Raw genomic sequence first — 18,431 nt, forward strand, 5'->3', positions numbered from 1 at the left:
GGCAAGAATTGGGACACTGGCCTATGAGTAATAGATCGTCCAGATATATTGTGGATAGGTAGCCACATGATCTAAGTAAACTGATTACTGGTTTCATGATTTTGGTGAATACAAAGGGGGCTGTATTTAAGCCGAAAGGTAAGACATTAAATTCATATAATTTGTCATCGAAAGTGAAACGAAGATATTTCTTATAGTCGTCATGTATTTTTATTAAGAAATATGCATCCTTGAGGTCTAGCGTGCTCATGAAACTGTTTCTAGATACCAGTTTCAAGGCCGTGCGCAGATCCTCCAGTTTAAAATGTTGGGTGTCTATAAATTTATTTAAGACCTTTAGATTCAATATAAATCTTGTCTTACCGTTTGGCTTAGGTACTAGGAATATCGGTGATATAAATTGATTTTCGCAAGTATAACATTCGGAAATGGCCCCCTTAGACAAAAGTTCTTGTATAGACTGCTTGAACTGCAGTTTTTCAGTGGTTGAGTAAGTTCTATGCGCGGGAAGCGTAAGTTGAGTTACAGGACGCGAGAATGGGATTTGGTAACCGTCTATCCACGACAGAATGGTACTATCGCTTGTAAGAAGGGACCATTGGTAACTGAAGCGAGAAAGTCTGCCGGCGAACTTTACCGTGTTTAAGGGCGACTGTTGCGAGTCGACGCTGGACGCGACGATTGTCTCGAGGAGTTGTAACGGCGATTCTTCGGGGCAGGCTCCTTCGTCCTCTGAATCCCCTTCGGCCTTGGAATTTGGGGAGGACCTCGCCAGTTTAAATTCTTGGCTGGTGGCTTGACATTCTTCTTTGCTTGAACTGCTATTGGGATCTTTAAATCGTCTCCAGATTTGTTTATAGCTTTCGCTGCTTTTAGCTTATCGGCTAGGTCGTGACTAAATAGAAATTTGTCAACTTTAGTAGTTTGTAGTTCCTCCTTTAATCCCTTCTTAAGATTATGGAGGATAAAGCTCCTACGGACCAAGGATTCTGCGTTCTGACAATCGCATAGAATTTTGCTAGCGTCCATCAGCAATTGGATTACAGCTGTATTTCTAGGTTGCTCTGACAGGAGTAACGTGAGGCTATCTCCTATGCAGGAAATGACTGAAGCAACTTGTTTTTGTCTTAATTCTATGCTTTTGTCTCTTTTAAAGACATGTTCGTGAATCGCGGCCTTTATTTCTGGGTTGAGGGTAGGCGCGTCAATTAAAATACTGTTAGCTGGAGGTAGATGTTTTTCCAACAGCTCCTTGCGAGATTCTTTGGACAAACCCGCGGTTGCTATGTGTTGGAAGCGTACCGCCAGATCTGGTCTAATCTCCTTACCGTAAATCTTGGTCTGTGATGGGTCATCACCTAGTATTCTAAGTAATTCTTCGTCTAGTTCTGGTTCTAAAACTTCAGCAGGCTGTTGTTCTGCAGAATGCGCTGGAGGCGCGCTCTCGGCCAGCGCGGCCGCCGCGCGACTTGATGATGCCACCGGTTGTGCGGGCGCGCCAGCGCCTGTGCGCGGTTGCGCCGGTATATCGGTGCCCATGCCCATGGGTGGGCGAGCCGGCGTGGTGGCACCTGGCGCCGCGTGCGCGGGCGCAGCGGAAGCCGTAGCCGGCTGGTCAGGTGCCAAGACGCCCATGTATTCGATCGCTGGCACGTCTGTAATCGCAATGATCCGACGTTACAATAGGGAATAGCAAAGATATCAGCCTTAAGTGCTGACTGCAATGCTAGGCTATCGTATTGCCAAGTAAAAAAACGCTCTGGTAGATCTGGGTGAGTCATTATAGCAATGACACACAGCGTAGTAACAGCAAAGATGTCAACCTTAGTGCTGACTGCAATGCTAAGTACCATGTATATTCGTTTACCAGCAAAGTGAGAACCCCAAGGGCAAACCGCAGTACTGATTTACTACGAACATAATGGTAAGTGAGCGTTTTCGTACCTTCATTGTTATACGGCTCCGGCAGGGACGAACATGAAGCGCGCCGTGGATGCGGGCGAGATGATGCCGAGCTGCAACTCGACGACGACGAAGATGACGACGACGACGAGTCGGACGACGAAGATGAGGAATGTTGCCGTGGTTGTCGGTCGCGGTCGCGGTGTTTTCGACGTGCGCGTAATAACTTGCGTTCCAGTTTTTTAAACTTTTTAGCGATATATTCGTAATCGTCAGGTTCTATGCGAGTACGTTTACCCATTTTTAACGAGAATAGCACTGGGTTCAGTATTACGCGGCGCGTCGCTTATTACGTGCGGAGTGGCGAAGCACTAAAATGCGAATGGAGATATCAAATGGGGTAGAAACTGAGAAGGCTCGGTGTACCCACAAAAAAAAAAAAAAAAAAGTAAAGGTAAAGGGTTGCTGTTCATACAGCATCTCAAATATAGTGTGGAAGGCGACACAATATGCGTTACTACATGTGATCTCTGCTAATCTCGAGGACAAAGCTAGAAATATAATTGTGATTGTATTTTTATTATGTATTTTCATAACCACTGACTATTACAAAAAGTACTGCTTGAAAATTAGCATTCATTACAAAGATACACCAGATCAGGCATGCCCGGATTTTATCGTGGACAGTCTTTAACTCGTGTTTGCTAACATATTACTAGTGAAGTAGCGATGACTTTGCAGTAGGTAGTATTTCATAACATACAGTAGATAGTAATATAATAGTTAAGACATTTTTTTAAATGGTATGATTGAAGAAATCAAAGGAAATATAACAACACCAATAACGTACGGTAGATAAAAATATTCACTCACCATAGACTTCTCTTTACGGCAACATTTGTTGACACAGACGCAATAGTTTTAAATAACATGTTGTTTATTTTATCATCAAAACACAACTATCACAGACTCACCAACTCGACAACAGCTGGATAACTGACTACTGATATCAAAAAGAATATTTAAACGCACATAGATATATAGACACCTAGTGTGGTTTCTCAGACTACTTAGCGGTATCTGGTCGTCGCTATGAACAAGCATAATTACTACTATTGGTACGTTGTATTTTTTTACATCAATGAATTTTCCTGCGTTTGCCTCACAACTATTAACTTTACTTTTGTAAAACTCAAATATAACGTAAAATTATCTCACTATTTTTAGAATTTCGAATGTTTTTCAAACAATTTGGCAATCGGATAAACGTGACGGGAAATTTTCTGATTAAACCACCGCCAACCTCCGGTGAAATTGAACGCAACAAGTAACGGAAACATTTTTTATCTCGATATTTATTTATATTCGCAGTTGTCTATTAATGTATCTGTAGGATTGCACAATTCAAGAAATATAGTAACTTATTTTGTAACTTTACATAAGTTTTTTTATAATTTATTTTTTATTTGTGTAAGAATAAACACTAAACAAATCGTGTAGTTTCTTTCAAGTATAAGCTTAAGAACAAAATATTTAGATTTTATCTACATGGTATTCATCACGTACGACTTCTGTTTGATGGAATTCTGAGCAGATTATCAAATTTCTGTTATCTTGCATAATAATGTATGATTCCATCAGTAGATGTTTTGTTTTGTTATTGAAACGAAAAGTGGTTTAAATTGTATATAATAAAATTTTAAGAATTAAGGACGGTTAAAAATATTCTTATTTGAAAAAGACTAATGTTTTTTACAAATTACCCCTTGGCCCGTGATCAGAAGACCAATAATAATAACAATTTATTTCAGACGTAGTCATCAGAACCCTCAACAGAGAACACATCAAATCCATTACAGAAATGGGACTACTGGGACTGATGGGACTACTCAATGGGATTTTAATAATTATTATTAGTTTTTGACCTTCGAGGCTTTTTACACCTCTGAAGATTATATAATTTAATTAACGTAATTAGTTTACTTTGACATTTAGAGACTATATACATCTCTGAATTATTTAAGATTAGGAATTTTATTATTAACATAGGAACTTTATACATCCCCTTGCTGTATAATAATTTTATTATTAACTCAGGGACTTTATACATCCCCTTGCTATGTTTAAGGCTGTATATTGTTAAGCTTATGGATTTTAAACTTTTATATTTTTAGTTTAAATTCTAGTCACAGGCTCGCGACGTCGAAGTTCCCAAGACGATCCCATAGCGCTTATGGGAACGGAAGCAATACCATGCCCTCGGTATCGCTCTGCTTTCAGAGCATGACATGAGTGCGTGTGAGTTAAGTTTCGGGACGGCAGACGTGAACTTGCCTTCGAAATCCAAAAGCTTAATTGCTAGCTGTTATTATTATTTTAAAATTTATGACGGTGGAAGCATTCTACACTTCCACTGAACGTAGATATAGTTTAGATATAGTTAGTGTTTAGTATTGTAACTAAGGGACCCCATATATCCCTGTATTTTTATTATTATTATGTTTTATATTTTTTTCTTTAATTGTATAACATAGTTTTTAAGTATTTTATTTGTAATTATATTATTATGAAAAATGACTTTCTGCCAAGTTTCTTGCGGCGCATTCTTCTTGGCAATGATGGTCTTTCCGAAAGCGCTGGTAGTTTAAAAAAATGACGTATAAAAGTGCCCATTGCGGCCTATTTGCTGAATAAATAATTTGAATTTGAATTTTTGAATTTGGACTAGTGGGATAGACGGAAAACCGCAGCTAAACAGTCAAACTTGTTGATTAATGAAAACACTCAATAGTCATTTTAAGAGTTAAAAAATTATTACTGCAGTGCCCTCTAGAAAAATGTCTGAATGAAAAATGACAACTGCAGTGCCCTCTATAAATGACAAATCCATTAAAGGAAATCGCATCTAAATCGGTCAAATCTTTATAACATCCATTATGGAATCTCCGCGAACGAAAATTTCTTCATCATGACTAAGAACTGATGTCACACCTTATATTTTAAACATCTATATATTAACTTAAAATGTGACGCTAGCATAAATTAACAAAGGAAATAGCCATACCCGTAAATTAAATTAACAAATTTATTTCTTCGTAAATTCTGTGATCACAGCCAATCTGTTAAAATTAATGTTAAATATAATGTACTATTAAATACTTTAAATTTTAATAATATAATCTTAAATTAAGTATATTAATATGTACAAACCCAGAGCATGAAAAAAAAGTTTGCCAGCAAACATTTTTACCAGTAAGATGCGATAAGACGGCTTACTATTTCTTATTCTGTGCTAGTGCCTATTCTAATTTTGGGGCTTTCCAGGAGAATGTCCCTTACCATTTGCCATATAAAACTCGGTAAGCGTCACAGCCCTAGTATGTGTAATACATTTTTAATGTGGTCACATTGCTTTTACTTATTGGTCTAATTTTGTGTGTTCGCACTACCTTATAGTGTAATGGCGATACAAATGAACAAACGAGGAAAAAGAACTAAGCTGGTGCCCTAGTATAGAGAGGTCAGTTCCTTCCTGAAACTCGTCTGTAACCTCAGGTGAGTGTTTTGCTATGTAATATTAATTACCATGATCATGGAGTGTGTAAGGATGTCCGCAATTCAATACAGGGTAGATTCCGTACATGGGTCCAGTAAGCCCTAGAGTACATTGTACACTTGGTAATGTCATAGACAGCGGAGCGCATAAACTAGACATGGAGCAAGTATCTTTTGCCCAGCATTAACGGTCGTGAAGATGATGGAGCAACCGAGGTCGGGACTATGGGGATGGTGGAGGTCCTCGAGGGGGCAAAGCTCCCACGTCCGGCGGGTGCCAGGCCAGATCACGGGCAAACTGAACCGGCCAGGAGCCTATTGATCGGTCGGGATATGTCAGAAGATCACTGGTAGGCCCAGGATCTCTCTACCTAAGCATTGAGGCACCCGGGCATAGCGCTGTGCCTAGACCGGAGTAAATCGACCGTAAGCTAAGCATGCTACCTTAGGCCTAGCTTGTGATAGGAACGTGGCACAGCCACACCGCGTTGGGAATCACTGTTATCACATATCTTGTGAAGCCAAAATAAGAACTCGTCCTTACACACTTCAGCTATATATTTGTCGCCTTATTATTGCTGTGTACCATTAGCACCCCAGGTATATATGTATGTTATCTATGCAAGCATAGAGACGGCGACAATGCTTTTGCCTTGTATGGCAGCTAATTCAATCAAAATTTGTAAAGCTCAAGAATATACTGCCAATTTGGTAGCAAAGTCACGAAATATTACCAGACTTAGTTTTGTAAACTCACAGGTAATAATTTGCAGTGTTTGATAAACATCAACATTGCTTACGAACTCTGTTCATCTTTATATAATTCAAGATAACTGCAGCGAGAAGTCAGGTTTTGTAGATTTTTTTATTTTATTTGGAGTATAAGACGATCCAATTTCGCCGCATTCGTTAAGAGGAAAGGGGCTTATAATTTCCCGGACTCAATCAAATCTCGCAGCTTATACTTCTGTATCTTCCCAGAAACAGTTTTAGGGAATTCTTCAGCGAATTTGAGAATTCTAGGGATTTTGAATTTGGCTAGACGGCCGGTGCAGTGCCGCTGCACATCCTGAGGTGTTAGAGAAGCGCCTTCCCGTAGCCGCACCACCGCGCACAGCTCTTCACCTAGCCTCTCGTCGGATACTCCGACCACCTGTAAGTTACATTCATTAGTAGTTTTTATGTGTTCTTACTTGAAAGCAAGCCATATATATATATGGCTACTTAGTTGAGGAACAGGAGAGTCAAATACAGCAAAGGGAGCTTATGAGTATTGTTTAGTTTTTACAGTTGGTATGTATTTAATTATAGTATAAATATCGATAAATAAGGTGCCGTATAATAAAACAACTGAACAGGCATATTCCTCTCGTACCTGACTTTCAACAATGTCAGGATGTGTGTTAAGTAGGTCTTCGATCTCCTTCGGCGCTATATTTTCTCCTCCTCTTACAATGATGTCCTTTAACCTGCCCACAATACGGCCGTATCCGTCTTCATTTAGTGTAAATTTATCTCTGAAATGCAACATTTCCACAATTTCATGTTTTTTGCCGATACGCTATGGACATGGAAGCATCACTCTAGGTACCTACTTTAAATTGTATCAATCAAATGAAAGGAACGATATCATGGCTAAATCAAGATAAATAAAAGTGTCTAAATCAGGACTTCCCAACTAAGGGGGCATGTCCCCTAGGGGGCGTAGAGAAACTTAATGGGGGTGTAATAGGTAGGTTTGCATTTCCGAAAAAAAACTAGGTAGGTAGTAGGTAGCGTAGTTAAATTAACTGTTCCGAACTTAAAGGGGGTATGAAAATATTATTTTTGGTTCGGAGAGGCTTGGCGAAATAAAGGTTGGGAAACCATGGTCTAAATACTACGCCACAAAATGGACACATTGCTTGGGAGAACTTAGTTGACTATTTCTTTTTCAATGAGTACCTATTGCCACTCAATCACATATAAATAATTAAATTCAAGTCAACTCGGATTGTCCCAAACGAACAGGTAAAATTAAATTAAAAGTATGAAATGTTACGCAAGTGCTACCCTGTGTGAAGCCAGCCGTCTGCTCCCAATGTCTTCCTAGTCTTCTCGGGTTCTCCCCAGTATCCCATCATTGTGCTGTAGCCCCTCACAAGCAACTCGCCAGGGCTACCGAATGGAACTGTTTTGCCCTCATCGTCCACTACCTTCAATGAAATAAATCTGATTACAACTACTGAGATTAATTACGTTGCTTATCTCAAGCTAAATTACTAATATTGTTAATGTAAGAAAATATTGTATTACATGGGGCATGACATACATGATTGCAGTACAAAATCAAATTGTAAAACGACTTTCATAACAATTTTCACTGAAAGTTGGTACCTTGGTTTCAATATGGTCTTGTATATAGCCAACAGTTTCGGCAACCAGTTCTGTGTTGTCATTAGGTAGTGACTGAAAAACGGCTGCTGTGGTTTCTGTCATGCCGAACAAGCTCTGCAAATAATTTTCACATTGTACTAGATTGTAGAACAGAACAAACAAACTTTATAACACATTATGCATTATTACTGATCGAAACGGTGAAAGGCCGATGCAGATTGCTGCTAACACTATTACCGGTACAAGAATGATTTTATTTTGTCCCTTCTAGGGGAAGTGTGTTTGCAATCTGTTTTGTATTGCGGTTGTTTATGGACAGTGGTGATGGCTTGCAATCTGTGATGTGACCCAGTTGTTTGTTTGCCTTCCTCACTCCGAAAAAAGATGATTTCTGGAAGAGACACCGCATATGCAGCAAACGAGACGTGTTTAAAGTGGTATCTTATACAGTTTACTTCAGTTAGATCATCGAGCACGGATTTCAAACACTTTTGTGTAGGAAAGAAAGAAAGAAAATGCGTTTATTGCCAGGTAGGTATATAATATTACACAAGAAGGGTACCTACTCTAAAACAAAGTAAACTTACTAACTATGTAAGTCACTTCCGTACTTTGCATGGCGTAGTGAAGCCAAAAAAAGTTAGAAATAACAAAGAATATACTTATTTTTTACGCATATCATACCGAAACTGTTTCCGCGTTGAGGAACTGCTTGATATCTCTAATGAGCTGAGGACTACACGGTGCTCCAGCATTGAGAGCGTCTCGCAGCCGCGGTGTAACACCCGCGCTTCGAACAAGGGTAACCAGGTCCACATACATCGTCGGCGTGCCAGTAATGATGGTGCATCTATAAAAGACAGTGCTGAATCACTATGCAGAAATAGTAGATTACTGTAGAGGCCGGCAACCCCACGTTCAGGCCAAGGCTTGTATAGTGCTTTTCTCAAACATGACATGAAATAAAATAAAAAAACAAGAAATGAAGCTGGTGGGACGCTAGTCTCGTCGCCCTGTTGAGTGCACGCGTGTCGCGCTGGCTGCTGCAAGGCTACTACGAAACTCGAAACTCGAAGTTCGTGTCGTGCGGTCCCTCTGACACTTATACTATTTAATACGAGAGCGAAAGGGACGGTACAATACGAACTTTGAGTTTCGAGTTTCGTAGTAGCACTGCTGGCGCGGGGTTGCTGTGCGGGCTGGTGCTGGCGCAGACCGTCCCGCAGAGCGCGCGTTAAACCAAAAGACGGTCGCATTGCGGAAAGTTACATGAAATCTCTTTGCAGGCCGCTAGAGTGACCGCGCGCAGGCAGCCGAGCCGCGATACTTACCGGCCTATTATTTGTAACACAACGTCAATATTTCATATCATGTTTGAGAAAAATAATCTTATTATTCATTTATTCCCAGTAATGGTAATAAAGCTAAAGCTGAAAACATCGAAATGAGGGATTCTCGCAAACAAACCGCAAAGAAGAGTAAAGCGATCTTTAGTCGATTTTTCATGAGTTCATCATTTTATTAGCCAAATCTTGGTAAGTACAGATATATTGAATTATCAAGTCTCATCGCGAAAATTCAAATTACACGACTACTTCCGAATGCTGCCGAAGTGTCTATGAATTGTAGTACTGATAAGTGGCATGTTTGCATTAAATAAATAACTTTCATTATCATCATGTGATGGTGATTGCTATTGATAATCAGAGTAAATAATAGTGCGTACTTCTCAGCCATCAACGCATGCATATTGGCGCTAACACTGTAGCTGGGCGCTGGCAACACCAGACTCGCGCCGTGCCGCAGCGCCGCGGCTGCCGTGATGATGGACCCCAACGCGTGGAACAACGGTGACTTGAACAAGAACATAATAATTAGTATTTGACATGATCCTTGAAATCGTCGCCGTTTCTAACTAGCTACCTGACAGAACTAACGTAATGAACCAGATCACTTCGTAAGTAAAGGAGCGAGAAAAAATATGTTAAGTAGTTCTTTGTAGTACAGTGGGAGTAGGAAAGCCTTCGTCAGCTATTATATTAAATTGATTCCTTTATAGAGTCGTAGACTCTTAGTACGTTTTGAAATCAAAGCACTAAGTAGACAAGGGCATATCAAATTATACTTACTTAACATGATAATAAGGGTCATAATAGTATACACCTCTAACATATATCTAGTTTCATATCAAAACCAAACCTTTTTAATAAACAGCGTCGTAGGAGTTTGAATCAAATAATGTTCTATTTAATTGACAGTGTTTGTCAGTGCCAAGGTGTAGGTAGGTACAGCTTAGATATCCTTAAAAACGAGCCTATCAGTCTTTCAAAGGGCCGACAATGCACCTATGATACCCTTCGTGTTTGCAGGTGTCCATGGGCGGCGGTGATTGCTTCCCATCAGTGTCATGCTCGTTTTCCTACTCTTATATAAAACGAAACTAGGGTTCTTAGTTTACTACGGAACCCTAAAAAGTGTTCCTTTTTTTCCATTTCAGGTACGCAACCCTAAAAATTAAAAAAAAAACTAAATAATAAGCTACATTTAAGTCGTTGTCGTCATAAAACTAAATAGTTAATTGCACATCACTTAATAAAGAACATTGACACTACTATATTTTAGGTCATTTACTTCAGAATCCTGAGATAAAAATTTCGAAATTTCCTTAAGAGACGTTATTACGAGTATAGCTCGTTATTGTAACTGACCAATCATACGTTGCTTCCTTAAGTTCACGCCAAAACCACAACGTCACTTATGAGGGCTCATACGGAAACTAAGTAGGTGGGTGCGTAAGCTTAAAAAGTGTTTGTGATTTTTTATGACGTAAGTACTACCTGAATACAAGTGACTGGATGTCCCTCGTTAAGTTTTTGTCTTTTTCCTAAGAAGTAACTATTATTCACCACTCCAAAATGTGAGTCCAGGGCTGCTTTCGGTTCTCCTAGAAAAAAAAATGTCGTGAGAAAATTTGGATTCTTCAATATCCAATTTTAATTCTTTAACTAACGATCACTGCAAGGCTCCTCAAAATCTTTTTCAATTAAACTCACTCACTCACTGTTAGGAAAGACAGCGTTATCCACGGTTGCCTAAAAAACTTAACCGAAAGAAGAAAGAAGATTGCAACACACAGTCATGGATTTCTTTTGCGGTCCCTGTCTGATAACACTTAGAGAAAATGGGATATATTTACCTGTAGTTCCCGATGTGAAATGTATAATAGAGCCATCATCCGGCTCCACTTGAAACCCGTAACGCGACGAATCTTGTTTATTCGTCACCAGAGATTTAAATGTGAAGGTTCCACTAAAACATGCAATATTTAATTTAAATATAATAATAATAAACCCTCTTCATTAATTAACTCTTGTTAAGCTTCTATTAAATAAGCATCCGATTATCTTTATATATCGCTTGGAAAAACATAGATTTTCTTATAATAAGTTTGTGTAAAAATATTTTCAATTTCATTTTTTTGCTGAATTGCAACATGTTTTTTGTTTCGAATAATTACCTACTTTCTGCCAAGTTTTTCGGTGCATTCTGTTTGGCAATATAATGAAATAGTAGCAAGTAATATAAAAAGGAAGAGGCATGTAGGTAAAAGAGCCTTTTGTGACCTACTTGACACCGAATTTCACAGTTAAACCGAAAATCCAAACAGAATTTTAAAGTCCAAAAAAAGTATTGGGTGAACAATTTGTCCCATTAATTTGCGTTAATGTTTATTACTTGAGAAATAAACTACTTAGAGTATGAATATTTATTTAATTTTCTAAGCAACTGAAGGAATATAAAGAGAATTCAATGTGATTTATACATATATTAATCTTTTCATATATAATTGCATGTAGGTACCTAGGTTGTACCTTTTAAGCTATTGACTATAATATTATAACGGAGTATTCACTGCGGATAGTTAACTTGCAACGGAGAAAAAAAAAGTAGTAGGTAGTTTCATTAAAAGTATGGGCGAAAGAACTACTGCGAATGATCTGTTAAATTGTAACTATGAATATTGTGAATCATACTTACGGCAAGACATCTTTATCACACGTTATGATACACTTCAAGCTTGGAAACTCTTTTGATTCTATAGACCCGGCTACATCTCTGCGTACTTCTGGTATTAAATCTTCTATTACTTTATAGTAGTTAGCATGCTTCAAAGTATCGCCTATAATGATCGCCTTCAGTTCAGTTTTGTTGATACAGTACTTTAATTCCGGTTTTTCGTACACAGGATTCAAAGCTACCTGAAAATAATTTAATTTGGTATGAGCGAATGTTTTGTCTTTTCTTATAGGTATGGGGAGAGTATTTCTTCATCAGCTATCAGAAAATGTTTTTTAGTGTAGGTACAAGGTGTAGGTATTTTTATCATAATTAGCAATTTTAGGTGGAGAGGAAGTTATTGTATAAAAAAACGAAATAAATCGAAAACCACAAACCTTAAACCCCTTGTTGCTTAGATCAAAATTATTGCAAATTGACTCTTGTATAACTTCCTTAAAGAAATAGATCGAATTACCAATCACTTTGTAAACAGGTCTTACCGATATAAGGCCCACTCTAGCCGCCGCAACCAAGGCTACAATCCATTCAGCGTTGTTGTGCGACCAAATACCGATTCTGTCGCCCTTCTCCAACCCTCGGTCTCGCAAAGCACAGCCTAAGGCATCAGCCTGTAATGTAAATTACACATCTTTTCAACAACAAAGACATCAGAAAGCAGAAACTAAATTAGGTAGACGAAAAACTCAAAACATCTACGCAAGCTCTCACTCTATTAATAAGTCGTCAATTGATCTCATCATCTCGGCCTACAGGTTGCAAGGCACAGATCTCCTGTCAAAATGAGATGGTTTAATCTGTAACTCCTACGTGGGTCTAGTGCGGATTAGGAACTTCGCATATTTACATCATTCAGTTTCTTTGCAGGTGTATGCAGACTTCTTCATGATGCTTAATACCTATAAGCTATAATTATATGATAAGTTTCTAATGTACCTAATTTCGCAAAGAAATTCTGAAAAACTCAGAGGTGCGACCAGGCTCATATCCACGACTCTGCTGCATAGGTCAAACCATTAGTATATGATGGCTATTAATCTGTAGAAGCTCTTCATTGTTTTGATATTATTGTTTAAGATCGTTTGTTCTAATAAATACAAGATTACTTTTTCAGCTAAAGCGTCAATCCTTTTACTTGCTTAATAAAATGACATCTTACCAAAGACTATCAATGTCAAAGTGTGCTTAGTAGTGTGATTATCAGTCTTCTGAAAGTGTGCGGGTAAATAACAACAAACAATTTTACTAAGATCATTTACGTCAAACATGTGTTATTATTTAATATTAGTTTTCATCTAACTTTTATGGAAATTATGCGAGACCAGATGACTTTCTAAATACTTATTTAAATTAGCATCATTTAAAATCTTTTGGATCTCGGGGTCAAAGGCTGGCAAGAGCTGGCCCAAGATCTTAAAGCACGGTGTGATATAGGTGGTGTTGGAGGCCGAGACAAGACCCACTACGAGTCACTGCGCCCTGATAGTTAAGACACGAGTATAGGTACATAAGTAATCGACGTAAATTACACTAGGTAAGTACCATATTTTTAATAGATTATGCAACTCCTGTCAATTGATTATATCGTCATTACCTATACTTTTAAAAAGCTCTTAAGTACCTAAATATTGATATTTTTTCTGAGTGAACTTTATGTACATTATTTCAAGCGTCAAATTTGTTGACGTATTGATTTGAGATACGAGATTAATTCAAAGTAGTAACGATATGTAACTTTATTTTGAAAACTATAACATACTTGGGTTAATAGCTGCTCGTACGTCAATGTTACATCTTGATAGACGGAGCGGACAGCCACTCTCCCGGGGAAGCGGTGTGCTGTGGCCTCCAGAGCCTGGCCGATGGTGGCGTACACCAGTGGCTCGCTGCCAGGGTTGTGCAGGTAGCTGACGTTTGACACAGAACTGGCCAGTCTGGAATGTGAGATTAGTAATTTTATTACAGCAAAAAAAAAACAGCTTGAAAGCTACATTTCAACGAAAACATAAAAAAAAATATCATTAAATTTATTTATTTGTCAATAAAAATCACAGCATTACAGTTTAAAAACCAATGCGCTGTAAAATTCGAATTATACACCAAAAAGACAAAAGAGATACAAAAAAAAACTAATTAGGGATTTTTGAATTTCGTCTTCGTCGCTACCCTAAAACGACATCCCTAATAAATATCATGGGACAATCAATACCAATTACCTAACCAGCTAGTCCCAAACAAAGACAAGCTTGGTGACATACTTCCTAGCGGTGACATGGTGTCGTATGGAATTCAAACTCATATCAAAAAATCCGGCCAAGACCGTGTCGGACACGCCCAAGAGTTACGTAGCCCTTTAAGATAATATTTTTCGTATTGTGTAGGTATGGAATCTTCTAAGTTTACGTATATTTTATACCTTAGGCTAATATTTACTCATAAACTACTAATAATTCTCAAGAAATCTTAGCCGTTATAATTTTTCTTGTAAATTTGATTATATTTACTGCCATCCTGAATTTTTTCTTTGTTTTTCCACCCAACAGTTTAGATTTTAGAGGGAGGCTCGCTCGATTTTAATGTAAATTTGCACTTTATACTCGTAGTTTAATATTTCGCAAACAGATCACTAAATCGAAAAATCGTCTCTACAACCCCCCAATTATTTCAAAAGACCTATCCAATGATACCTCACACTGTAGGGTTAGTCGAGAAAAAAAATCATCCCACTAGGTCTATGGGAGGTACCCGAATTTTTTTTTATTTTACCATTGTTGGCGTGACTGGTTATACCTATTCATACCAAAATACTAAAGGTCTCTAAGCTTAGCCGCGAACGGACAGAAACTATAAGGGTTCCTAGTTCACTACGGAACCCTAAAAATGTACGAAAAAGTACTTAATTGTACGCTAATTTTATTATGGGTACCAGGCAACGGGCGATCATACTAAGGTATACCTATATGTTGGCGACCGATCGTAAAATTAGCCTAGTGACGTTTAGGCAGATCATGAAATTCCTAGGCATATCATGAAATGCCGCCATATATCGGTTCTGGCACTTCGCCGGCCGCTGCCTCTCTCTACTCTCGCTTCGCTCGCTCGGCTCGTGAATTGTGATCACAATTCATACTAACCACTCCTCGCTTCGCTCGTCGTACCTAAATTTTTCATGAAATGCCGCCATATATTGGTTCTGGCACTTCGCCGGCCGCTGCCTCTCTCTGCTCTCGCTTCGCTCGCTCGGCTCGTGAATTGTGGTCACAATTCATACTAACCACTCCTCGCTTCGCTCGTCGTACCTAAATTTTTCTTTTTTTCGGCATGTCACGATGTGCCCGGTATAGAGATGTCGGCGGCCGATCGTAAAATCCGCCAGATCACGAAATTCCTAGGCATATCGTGAAATGCCGCCATTTCATGAATTGGCTAAGGGACATCCGCCATATCGTTCAAAACTCACCGTTTAACGATTTGCCTAGTGACGTTTAGGCAGATCATGAAATTCCTAGGCATATCACAAAGCGCCGCCATTTCATGATTTGGCCAGTTTAGGCAGATCATGAAATTCCTAGGCATATCATGAAACGCCGCCATATCGGTTCTGGCACTTCGCCGGCCGCTCCCGCGGCACGCTCGCTTCGCTCGCTCGGCTCGTGCGTCGTGATCACAATTAAAACTAACCACTCCTCGCTTCGCTCGTCGTACCTAAATTTTTCTATATAAATAAGTAACAACTAGTGAATACTTTCTTTATCAGCAAAATACTAACCTCTAAAATACGGGCAGACCTCCATGGTTTTTTCACATTGTGCACAAAATACGTTTGATTCACATAAAAAGAACGGAGCTGATGTTCAAAAGCTTCTTTTGCACTTCTATTTTAAATTCAATCACTAGTTTCGATTTAAAGATCATTTTGTTGCGACGCCGACATTTTTCACGCGCTAAACAAACACGACCGGTCAGCTGGTCACGGCCGCCATTGCATACGCAGCGCCACCATTGGCCAAAAAAGAAACTATTTTACGATGTGCCCGGTATAGAGCTAGGAATATCGACGAATACGTTGCTCTAATCGATCTGCCGTATTATTTCTCAGGCACATCGTGATATGCCTGGCCAACGTTTAGGCATATCATGAAATGGCGGCGTTTCACGATATGCCTAGGAATTTCGTGATCTGGCGGATCTTACGATCGGCCGCCGACAGAGATAGGAATATCGGCGACTACGTTGCTCTAATCGATCTGCCGTATTGTTTCTTAGGCACATCGTGAATTGTCTGGCCAACTTTTAGGCACATCATGAAATGTCGCCATTTCACGAATGCCTAGGAATTTCGTGATCAGGCGGATTTTACGATCAGCCGCCGACAAGATAAAGACATATTTAAATACCCGTACGTAAAAGACTCCAGCAAAAACATTCGTTTTTGTTACACAAATGTTTGCACCGTCCAAAGATCGAACCTGGGACTCAAGGTTCGTATTCAGGTTCTCTAACTACTCGGATATCCGGTCGTCAAACAATATTGTTCTAGTGCTGCAAACGTTTGTTATGAAATATTTAGACAAACGAACAAGTAGGCTACAGTCAACGGGAGTTTAGTGATCCCATAAATTGCAAATGCGTTGCCAGCTTAGAGAAAGAGCTACGATAGAATAACTCGTTCATGCATAGACATTTTTTCCCCGTCCGCGTAGAATTCGGTTATCGCTATCCCGCGGGAATTATGCAATTTTCCGGGATAAAACTATCCTATGTGCTTCCCCGGGACTCAAATTATCTGTATACCGAATTTCATCTAAATCGGTTCAGCGATTTAGACGTGAGGAAGTAACAAACAAAACAAACAGACTTACAAACTTTCGCATTTATAATATTAGTGGGATAGTGTTTTAATTTGGTCAGGTATCTAAATAATGAAAATATGGTAAGGCCGGCTTGCGTGGAGCAGTAACTTTTAACTCCGACCTAACTGATCAAGGTTCCAGGTTTAACGATTTATATTTTTAAACCTAGACCGTGCATATGCCACTAAATGTGCACCTAATTTGCGTTGCATTAACTTCATCATGACTTGATCTCATGATTTTGGTACGAATAACACAATTTTCCTTTTACAAGAAGTTTTTTGTAAGTTTCTCTATTTTAACGTTAGTTTATTTTTGATACAAAAAGTTAACCTTGACTCACCGTATACTCCTGCTGAATATATTTGTTCGTATAGATGACACTGTTCGTACCCACATGATTAACTTATATTAATTATACCTAACTATACAAAACACTGTTATCACACCGACACAGCGTCGAGTACTGGCACACTGTCTGATAATTTATTTAATGATGCAGTAATATTTAAATTCTATGAATATATTTATGTATAAACTATGTCAACCACTAATTAAGCTTGCCGTAAATACTAGTTACATGTATTTAACAGCACCGAATAAAATAAAATCTTCTATTGTTCTGCTTCGACCATTATATGATGGTTCGTTCATTTTATAAACCTTACGAAGTTATGATAATTAACACTAATCCAACTATAAGATTAAATATTATTTCAACAATACAACGTCTATTTTACAACAGAAATTAACAAAGACTACTATTTAATATTAAGTAACACGTCGACACCCAAAACAGAACGAAATGAATTTAAAACCGCTATAATTTATCATTATCGCTATTACTATCTTTTTTATCAGTATAAAATTTATACTCGTGATAAAAAAGTTACTTGTAATGACCACAATTTGCAAGTTGTACCTAAACATTACAGGCGAATAAAATAAAAGTTAAGTACCTAACCAACCTACTTAGTATCTGTATCTACCTACCTGAGTACCTGCGCAACCATAAATTAAAAGATAGGTTTAGTTGTTTTCTCCAACCATACAACTTTATACCTATACTAGCGACCAGCCCCGGCTTCGCACGGGCAAAGTAAAAATAAAAACGGCCAAGTGCGAGTCGGACTCCCGCACGAAGGGTTCCGTACCCGTACCTATAGAACATTAGACTTAGACATTAGCAAAAAAGGGCAAAAAACACGGTTGGTGTATGGGAGCCCCCCTTAAATATTTATTTTATTTTAAGCGAAGCCGTAGAAGCGAAGCGTCAACGTAGATAGAGTAAATGCATTTTTTGGTTAGATTGATATTTTTAATTTCGTAATATCTTCTCAATTCAATTCAATCAATTAAATGTTACTTTAGTCTGCATATCGGGACTAAAGCTCCTCATTAATATCTAGGGATTAAAGTTTTTTTTTTTATTCTATGGAAACCCCTAAGCAGCCAATATTTTCAATGATTGTGTATAGACAATCTTAAGGCATGGAAATAACCTCAAAATGACAACTGTGCAAAAATATTAGACGACCGGATGGCCAAGTGGTTGGAGAACCTGACTACGAAGCTTGAGGTCCCGGGTTCGATTCCCGACCGGGCAGATATTTGTGTGAATAACACATGTTCAATATGTATCTAAGTATGTATATCTATATAGGTATG

At 38.5% G+C, this 18,431-nt stretch overlaps 1 protein-coding gene across 1 annotated transcript; it reads right to left on the reverse strand.

Moving 5' to 3' along the window:
• Nucleotides 1-5,997: 5,997 nt before the first annotated feature.
• On the reverse strand, nt 5,998-17,563 carry LOC141432290 (medium-chain acyl-CoA ligase ACSF2, mitochondrial-like). Its single transcript, XM_074093840.1, has 12 exons — nt 17,107-17,563; nt 13,670-13,844; nt 12,393-12,521; nt 11,872-12,092; nt 11,030-11,142; nt 10,671-10,777; nt 9,560-9,687; nt 8,518-8,683; nt 7,834-7,947; nt 7,510-7,652; nt 6,833-6,974; nt 5,998-6,610 (listed from the first exon to the last, which is right to left on the reverse strand). Exons 1-12 carry the CDS (start codon nt 17,160-17,162, stop codon nt 6,383-6,385), a joined length of 1,722 nt encoding a protein of 573 aa, XP_073949941.1. The 5' UTR covers nt 17,163-17,563; the 3' UTR covers nt 5,998-6,382.
• Between the last annotated feature and the right edge of the window lie 868 nt (nt 17,564-18,431).

The sequence above is a fragment of the Choristoneura fumiferana genome, chromosome 10, assembly GCF_025370935.1.
Source record: "Choristoneura fumiferana chromosome 10, NRCan_CFum_1, whole genome shotgun sequence".
Classification (NCBI taxonomy): domain Eukaryota; kingdom Metazoa; phylum Arthropoda; class Insecta; order Lepidoptera; family Tortricidae; genus Choristoneura; species Choristoneura fumiferana.